Raw genomic sequence first — 8,765 nt, 5'->3', positions numbered from 1 at the left:
GCGCCGCGCCGCGCAGCGCCGCCGGGGGCGGGCGGCCGGGGCAAGGGGCGGCGCGCACGGAGCTCGCAGGGTCTTAGTGCGGCTCCGCGCTCGGGGCCGCGCAGCGGCGGGGGCGCGCTCGGCGCTGCGCGATCCCGGCGCTGCGCGATCCCGGGGTGCGCTCAGCGCTGCGCGCGATCTCGGCGCTGCGCGATCCCGGGGCTGCGCGATCCTGGGCTGCGCTCAGCGCTGCGCGCGATCTCGGCGCTGCGCGATCCTGGGGCTGCGCGATCCTGGGTTGCACTCGGCGCTGCGCGGTCCGGCGTGCGTTTGGCGTTGCGCAATCCCGGGGTGTGCTCGGGGCTGCGCATCTGCAGGGGTGCGCTCGGGGCTGCACGCTGTGGGGGTGTGCTCCAGGCTGCGTGCTCCGAAGGATCCCCTCGGCGCTGCACTTTTCCAGGATGCACGTGGTGCTGCGTGCTCCCAGGGTGCCCTCAGAGCTGCACATTTGCAGGGATGCAGGCTGTGCCACACGATGCCAGGCTGTGCTCCGCACCACACACTCCCAGGGTGCGCTTGGTGGGGCGCTGAGCGCTGCCCGGGGCAGCCGGCCGGACCCCCCCCAGCGCAGGGCTGGGTTTCCCTGCTGGCTCCTGCCAAGCCAGAGGCCGCAAGACCGTGTGCCGTGCCACAGCCCGGGCCCTGGCGCTGCCCCGGCCAGCCTCGCACGCCGCGCTGGCCCCAGCCCAAGCCCTGAGCCACTGGACACTCGCGCTGAGCCACGTCCCATCCCCTGGGGCGGGAGCCAGGGCACCGCCTCGGGCCGGGCTCCTGGCTCGTGGCGCCGTCTGTGCAGTTTTCCAGCCGGGCACGCTGTCCGACGAGGCCGCGCGCGCCACCCCGCGCTGCCCAGCGTGGGCTGCACCCGCCCTCGGGAGCACGGACCCGCGTTGCAGCGAGCCGGCCCGTGCCCGGCCCCAGAGCTGCCCCTGGTGCGGAGGGAGCCGCAGGGCACCCGGGGCCGGCGCAGCCTGGTGCAGGTGGATCGAAGGGGGCTGCAGCAGGGGCGAAGCCTTGCCAGCCCCCCGCGCTTTGGGGCTCAGCACTGCCTCGTTCCCTGCGGCAGAGGGGATTTAACGGAGCCAAAATGTGAAAAGCCCCTTGGGAAGCTGAGGGGAAGGGTCTGGGCCTGGGGCGGCCGCTATTGCTGCGCTCGAAGCCTTGCTCTGCCATCAGGAGCGCCGTGCCCCCGAGATGCTGCATTTCGGCTCCGATGTACAGCCTGTTGCATGCCCTGTCCGGGCTGTGCGGGGGGCTGCCGCCGCCGCCGCGCTCACCCCTTGCGGACGAGGCCGTGGGAAGCGGGGTCGCGCGGGCGATGCGTCCGGGTGCATCGGGCCCTGCTCTTGTGGCGGAACAAGGAGAGTTTCACGTCTTTAATCATTACCGTTCAATAAAAGCTCTGTCTCCAGCAGAGCGCTAGATGCTATTAAAACAATTAAATCCTTATATTCACTCTTCCTAAACAGCAGCGTCTTGAAACTTGTGAGAATAATCCTGAATCAAGGCGGGAAAGTTCCTGCTCCGAGCCCAGGCGAGGAGGCCGAAGAGGGAAAGCGCCAGCGCTAGGACCCGCTGCGAGAGCCGCGCGCTGGGATGGGACCTCAAGCTGCACCCACTCGCTCCCAAATAGGTCGCTTCAGCTCTTCCCTTCCCAGAAGAACTGCCTTAAAAAAAAAAAAAAAAAAAGAACAAACCACCCACCCTCCTGACGTGGAGCTTTGCCACTGCCGTGTGTTTCGCCCCCCCGGGGGGGATGGCGTGGGGGTGCCGGGGGTGGGCTGGGGCGCGGAGACGCCTCGCTGACCTCAGCGCGCCAGGCCCCACTCGCTTTCCACGTTTACAGAAATTCCAGCGGCGCCGGGGCTGGGAATCGCGGGGGGGAAGAGGGCGGCGGGAGGCCCCTCCTCTGCCGCCGCCGCGGCCCGCGCCAGCCCTCTCGGCGGCCCCGCTTCCTTCCCGGCCGCCGCAGCCGCCGAGCGACATGTCCCTGGGCAGCCTCGTCTTCCTCGTGAGCCTGCTGGGGGCCCTGGGGCTGGGCGACCCCGGCCCCCTGGAAGACGTGGTCATAGACAGATACTATATCCCCAAAATCTGCCTGCGAGAAGTCCAGATGGGCGATTTCATTCGCTACCACTACAATGGGACCTTTAAAGATGGGAAAAAGTTTGACTCCAGGTATCGGCGGCCGCGGCTCTTCCCGCGGCGCGGTCTGCGTGCGTGCATGCGTGCATGCGGGGCGGCCGTGCCGCGGAGGGGCTCAGGGCGGGCGGCCGCCCAGGAGCGGGGCCGGCCCTGTCCACGTGTCACTGGCGGGTCCGAGCGGCCTCGCCGCTCCGGCCCCCTTCCCAAGCGCTTTTGTGGGGGCCGCGCAGCGTTTTGCAGCAGCTACCCCGGGCAGGCAAAGCTGGTCCCCGGAGGGCAGAGCCCCGCGGAGCCTGCGAGCCCGCAGCCACCAGCATCCGGGAGCTTTCCCGGCCGCGCGCGGGATGAGGCCATCGCTGGGATGCTGCACGCTCAGGAATGGGAATTTGCACGTACTGCAGAGAGAGAAAAAATGTGGAACGACTAGCTGAGAGCACTTGTGAGACGTGGCAGCTCGTTATCTCGCAGGCCTCGTTTCACGCTGAGCTGAGCTTTCCCAGGCCCGCGCACCGATCCTGCTTTGCTCACGCTGGTTGCAGGTCGCCGTGCGCGGCGGTGCCTCGCCAGTGGGCTCCGGTGCCGGTCCCAGTTTGCACCAACGTGAGCAAGGGCAGAATCGGGCACGCGGCAAAGGAGCAAAGACAAACCTGGGTGTGCTGAAGCTCAGATCCAACCCAGTGCAGGAACAAAAACTTTCCAGATGGGCATTTTTCAGACTGCTGGAAACCGAAGGGATTCTGCTCCTGTTTAAACACGCCTTATCCTCCTTGCAAGCATGAATAGGAGAGAAAGTAACTCAGCCGTGTGCTGCCGCTCCTCCCGCTGCAAGCCTCAAACTCAATGGGAGTCTGGGGACCTTTGCTGCTAAAATAATTCTTTGTCTCGATGCCTGCAGCGCGCTTCCAGGAGAACGCGTTAGCTGCACGTTAAACAGTGTGACGGATTTCAGTATATCTGAAATGGCCCCCAATTGCTCCTCGGAGTGTGTATTTTAAGATTTAAAAATAAAGACAAATTTGCAGTTTAAAAATGAGCCCTGGGACGACTTCTTTCCTCCCCCCCATGCATAAAGCTCCAAACGTGGCATATTGCAACTATTTGCAAGCCGCAGAAAAAACAAGCCCTTCAGAGGCCTCCGAGCCAGACTGCCGGGTGAAATTTGGGGTGGATATCCACGCATTCAGTCCCAGCTTAAAACATAGCTGCCTTCCATTGCACCGCAGGGCAGAGCTGCGTGCTTGGCCAGGCAGCCCCGGGGCTCGGTGCTCCGTCCGGCAGCCTGGTGGCTTCGGCACCACTGCCGGCGCTGCACCGTCTGCAGAGCCCGCATCCCTCCGGCCTGCCGCAAGCCTGCCCAGCTTGGTTGCTCCGTCGGCATTTGCTGAGCACCCCCAGCACCGGGGGCTTTGGGGCTGCAGCGGTACCCGAATCCCAGGGAGACGTGTGGAAACCTTGAGCTTCCGCTTAGCACCGGAAAACAGGGCTGGAGGCTGCCTCGTTATCCGCCGCTCATTAGCATTCAGGCCGTAGATGAGCCGGCTGAGCCGGAGCCCCGTAGCTGGACGCCTGGCGAAGCCGTGGTGCTCCTGGGCAGAGCGGAGGTGCCTCGGGCGAGTGGCGAGCTGCAGCCCGGGGGGGAGCAGCCCGGAGCTGGGGGCTGCCGGGGGCTGCGCAGCCCGAGGCGAGGCTCAGCCATCCGCTAAATTTGCGAGGCAGGGAGCGAGCCGTGACGGGTGCATGCCTTCGCCCCCAGCTACGACCGAGGTGCCACGGTGGCCGGCGTGGTCGGCGTGGGGCGGCTCATCACCGGCATGGACCGGGGGCTGCAGGGCATGTGCGTGAACGAGCGGCGCCACCTCATCGTGCCGCCCCACCTGGGCTACGGCAGCATCGGCGTGGGTAAGGGCGCTGGCCGCGGGCGCGGGAAGCCGGCCATCGGGGCGCGGAGACCCTCGCTTGCCAGGGCTCGGCGGTGGCCGCGGCAGTGGCGGGGCCCCACGCTGGCTCCAAGGCTCTGCATTTGCTCAGCCCTGGCGCGAGGAGCCCCTGCCCCGGGCCGCGGGTCCCGTCCCCCTCCCCGCTCTCGCCTAAGGCTGCTCTGCTCTCGCTGCCTCCCCTTTAGCGGGGCTGATCCCCCCGGACGCTACCTTGTATTTCGACGTTATCATGCTGGACATCTGGAACAAGAACGACAAGCTGCAGATCACCACCCTGTCCAAGCCGGAGCGCTGCAACCGCACCGTGGAGAACTCGGACTTCGTGCGGTACCACTACAACGGCACCCTGCTGGACGGCACTCCCTTCGACTCCAGGTATGGGCCGCCAGGGCTGGGATGCACCCTTCGATGGGGGACATGGGGCACCAGGGCTGCGATGCACCCTTTGATAGGGGTTATGGGGCACTGGGGCTGCGATGCACCCTTCAATGGGGGATATGGGGCACCGGGGCTGGGATGCACCCTTCAATAGGGGTTATGGGGCACCGGGGCTGGGATGCACCCTTGGATGGGGGTTATGGGGCACCGGGGCTGGGATGAACCCTTCGATGGGGGATATGGGGCACCGGGGCTGGGATGCACCCTTCGATGGGGGATATGGGGCACCGGGGCTGGGATGCACCCTTCGATAGGGGTTATGGGGCACCAGGGCTGGGATGCACCCTTGGATGGGGGTTATGGGGCACCGGGGCTGCAATGCACCCTTTGATGGGGGATATGGGGCACCCCCTCATCCCTCCGCTCCCTGCCCAGCTACAGCAAGGAGAGCACCTACGACACCTACGTGGGCACGGGCTGGCTCATCAAGGGCATGGACCAGGGGCTGCTGGGCATGTGCGCCGGGGAGAAGAGGAGCATCGTCATCCCCCCATTCCTGGCCTACGGGGAGAAGGGCTACGGTGAGCGGGGAAGGGCCCCGGCGCCGCTGCCGCCCGCACGGGGGGACACGGGACCCTGCCCGGGCTGAGCTGTCCCCCCCCCTCGCAGGCACGGTGATCCCGCCGCAGGCCTCGCTGGTGTTCAGCGTGCTGCTGGTGGACTTCCACAACCCCAAGGATGGCGTCTTCCTGGAGCACCTGGAGGTGCCGGCGTCGTGCAGGCGCAAGGCGATGACGGGGGACTTCGTCCGCTACCACTACAACGGCACGCTCATGGACGGGACGCTCTTCGACTCCAGGCACGCGCCGCGGCGGGCGACGTCCCCGAGGCCGCGGGGACCCTTGCCCGTCTCGTCCCGTGCCGGAGGCGGCCGGCACCCGGCCGCGAGGAGGGTCGGAGAATCGAGGGCAGAGGGCGGAGGGGAGGACGGTGACAGGCACGACGCACGCTCAGGGGGCTGCAGAGAGGCAGAAAACCCCTGTTGCTGCATCCCTAGGGAAAGGCAGGTCCCCGGCAGGGTCAGAGCAGGCGCCAGAGTAGGGCACGGTGCCGGGACGTGGGGAAGCGGGCGTCCCCCGGCCGGGCTGCCCTGCCACGGGCTTCTCTCGCTGCAGCTATTCCCGCAATCACACCTACGACACCTACATCGGCAAGGGCTACATCATCCCCGGCATGGACCAGGGCCTGCAAGGGGTCTGCGTCGGCGAGAGGCGGCGGGTCGTCGTCCCCCCGCACCTGGCCTACGGCGAGAACGGCGCAGGTGAGGGGCGCCACGGGCCCAGGGCGCAAGGGGAGGGCAAGAGGCTGAGCCGCGGGTGCAGGCAAAGGGGAGAGCGTCTACACCGGGGAAAGGCTGTGCCGAGACACGCAGCCCTCTGCGGCTCCGGGGACGCCCATGCAACCGTCCCCGGAAAGGTTTTACCAGCTCTCCCAGCAGGTCTCCACACGCTCCTCTTCCAGGGGATAAAATTCCCGGCTCAGCTGTGCTCATCTTTGATGTCCACATCATTGACTTCCACAACCCCGCGGACCCAGTGGAGATCGAGACTGTGCACCGGCCCGAGGGCTGCAACGTCACCACCCGCAACCGGGACTTCGTCCGCTACCACTACAACTGCTCCCTGCTGGACGGCACCAAGCTCTTCTCCTCGTGAGTGCCAGTGCCACGGGGTGGCCGGGCTGCCCCCGCGCGCGCCTTTCATTTACAAACCCAAATCCTGGCAGTCCACGGGGCGGTGTGCTGGGCTAAGCACGTGCAAGAGCAGGGCTGAGCCTGCTGGTGCGGCGGCTCCAGCGCTGGTGCTGGGAGCATCATTCCTTTGCAAAGGCATCGGGCATGCGGCTGCAGACCGGCAGGGCTTGCACCGGAGCGGCAGGGCTTGCACCGGGGTGGCAGGGCTTGCACCAAGGCAGCAGGGCTTGCACCGGGGCGGCAGGGCTTGCATTGGGGCGGCAGGGCTTGCATTGGGGCGGCAGGGCTTGCATTGGGGCGGCAAGGCTTGCACCAGAGCAGCAGGGCTTGCACCGGGGCAGCAGGGCTTGCATCGGGCTGGCAGCAGCCGGCGGGATCAGCCCACCCGGTCGGAGCAGGTTTCCCAGCGGCGCAAACCTTTCCGTGCCTCTGGCAGCCACGACTACGAAGCCCCCCAGGAGGTGACCCTGGGGGCCAACAAGGTGATCGAGGGCCTGAACAGCGGCCTCCTGGACATGTGCGTGGGGGAGCGGCGGGTGCTCATCGTGCCGCCGCACCTGGGCCACGGCGAGAGCGGAGGTGAGGGCAGCGGGCGCCTCGCGGTCGCGCCGGGATCCTCCCGGCTGCCGAGACGCTGCCGGTCTCCGTGTCCCCGGAGCGGGGCGGGAAGGCGCTCGGCCGTGCGGGGCCGGCGCTTTGCTGGGCGCAAGAGCAGCTGCAGCCTTCGCTCGCGTTGCAGCCCGCGGGGTCCCCGGCAGCGCCGTGCTCCGCTTCGAGGTGGAGCTGGTGTCCCTGGAGGAGGGCGTCCCCGAAGGCTACCTGTTCGTCTGGCACGGGGAGCCGCCGGCGAGCCTCTACGAGGAGATGGACCTCAACAAGGACGGCGAGATCCCCGCCGGAGAGGTGGGCGAGGGTGCCGCCGGAGCCCGGGGCTCGCGGGGTGGAGGAGCCCGGCGGAGCCCGCGGCCGCTCGCGGGGCAGCGCAGCATCTCCTCGCCTCTCCCCCTTGCAGTTCTCCGCCTTCATCAAGAGCCAGGTGGCGGAAGGGAAAGGCCGGCTCATGCCCAGCTCCGACCCGGAGAAAGTCATCGCGGACATGTTCCGGAACCAGGACCGGAACCAGGACGGGAAGATCACCGCGGAGGAGCTGAAGCTGAAGTCGGACGAGGACCAGGAGAAGATCCACGAGGAGCTCTGAGCGGCAGCCGTCCCGCCGGCCCTGCGCGCAGGACTGCCGTCGCGCTTCCCGGCCCGGAGCGCCCCGGGCAGCCCCCCCTGCCCCGGCACGTCCCGCGGAGCAGGGGGCTTTCCGATTTTTTTTTGTTTTTTGGTGTTATTTAACTGAGTTTTCTTCCATGTGTTCCTCGTGCGCAGGAGAACCAGCCAACCCCCAGCTGAAAAACCCAGGCGAGAAGGTGGGAAACACCCATGTTGCTGGGCATCTCCATCCCCCGCGGGAAAGGCAGCGCCGGCTTTTCGGAGCCCCCCCCCCCCCTCGTGCTCAGAGGCTCTGGCAGACCAGGGCGGCAGGCGCTACCCCTCTCCGAACCGGACCGAGCCCTGCCGCGACCAGACCTAGAGCCTTTGCGCGACGCTCGCCCCGGCCCCGCGATCCCTTCGCCCACGACTGCATTCCCGCGCTGCAGCCTCCCGGGTGCAACCTCCTGCCCGTGCCGGTGCCGTGCGCTGCTCCCGGGAGCAGCTGGGCCGAGGGCTCGAGCCCTGGTGGGCGGGAGCGAAGGTGGGAGCACGCGCGTCCCTCCAGCAGCTCGTCCCGCCGCCACCGGCTCCGCGAGCTCCCTTTTGCTTCTAACGGCATGGTTGTAGCTTAGGGATTTTTTTTGGTTTATATGCATCGCTCTCTAAGGGAGAGGAGAAATAAAGACGAGCTTCTCGTGCTGTTCCCGGCTGCTGGCGCAGCCTCCGCTTCCCGCTGCAACCTTACCCCGGAGCTCGCCGCCGGGACGGGAGGCTGCAGGCGGCTCAGGTTCCCAGGGCGAGACCGAAACGCCTCCCAGGCATCTGCTGTTTCGGAAAGTCTGGCCCCTTTCAGGCAGCTCGGATGAGACCTGATTAACCACGTGTCAGTTTGGAAAATGGAAAAGGCCCCGTCTCTCCCACCGCGGCCCCCAGGGAGCGGCGGGCTGGTTAGTCACATCCTCGTACTCCCGCCCTGCAGCACACGGCTGCCAATGGCAGCACCAGTCAGTGACTGAGGGGGAAAAAAAACCCAACCCCATTTTATTTTGATGCCTAAATGCAGCTAAAAGTAATTAACTTAGCGCTCTCAGGGTTGCTGGTTTCGACCAGTACATCTCCATCACCTTCCACTGGCTCTAAAGGCTCGCGTATGGTGCGGCTGTGCAAAGAGAGATAAAAGAAATGCAAGAGAAAAATGTGTAAAGGGTGAGAGTGAACCCCTCAGATGATGACTTTGACTTTGCACCAAATAAAAATAATTTCCACCGGTTTCCAAGAAGTCTGCCTTTGTGTCGGGTTACTTTGCAACGACG

At 66.4% G+C, this 8,765-nt stretch overlaps 1 protein-coding gene across 1 annotated transcript; it reads left to right on the top strand.

The window, feature by feature from the left end:
• Window positions 1–1,894: 1,894 nt before the first annotated feature.
• On the top strand, window positions 1,895–8,731 carry FKBP10 (FKBP prolyl isomerase 10). The gene is made up of 10 exons (XM_067312080.1): window positions 1,895–2,217; window positions 3,938–4,083; window positions 4,307–4,496; window positions 4,935–5,080; window positions 5,169–5,358; window positions 5,675–5,820; window positions 6,021–6,210; window positions 6,689–6,831; window positions 6,992–7,155; window positions 7,265–8,731. The coding sequence occupies exons 1-10, from the start codon at window positions 2,024–2,026 to the stop codon at window positions 7,448–7,450; spliced, it is 1,695 nt and encodes a 564-aa protein (XP_067168181.1). The 5' UTR covers window positions 1,895–2,023; the 3' UTR covers window positions 7,451–8,731.
• The last annotated feature ends 34 nt before the right edge of the window (window positions 8,732–8,765 follow it).

This window comes from Apteryx mantelli, chromosome 28 (genome assembly GCF_036417845.1).
Source record: "Apteryx mantelli isolate bAptMan1 chromosome 28, bAptMan1.hap1, whole genome shotgun sequence".
NCBI classification, from domain to species: Eukaryota; Metazoa; Chordata; class Aves; order Apterygiformes; family Apterygidae; genus Apteryx; species Apteryx mantelli.
Note: the sequence above shows the minus strand (reverse complement) of the source record. Positions and strands in the feature narration are given on the sequence as shown.

Coding starts and splice junctions, on each gene's coding strand:
- FKBP10 (XM_067312080.1), top strand. CDS start 2,024: ATGTCCCTGGGCAGCCTCGTCTTCCTCGTGAGCCTGCTGGGGGCCCTG. Junction 4,497..4,934: donor GGCACTCCCTTCGACTCCAG/GTATGGGCCGCC, acceptor CTCCCTGCCCAG/CTACAGCAAGGAGAGCACCT. Junction 5,081..5,168: donor CTACGGGGAGAAGGGCTACG/GTGAGCGGGGAA, acceptor CCCCCCTCGCAG/GCACGGTGATCCCGCCGCAG.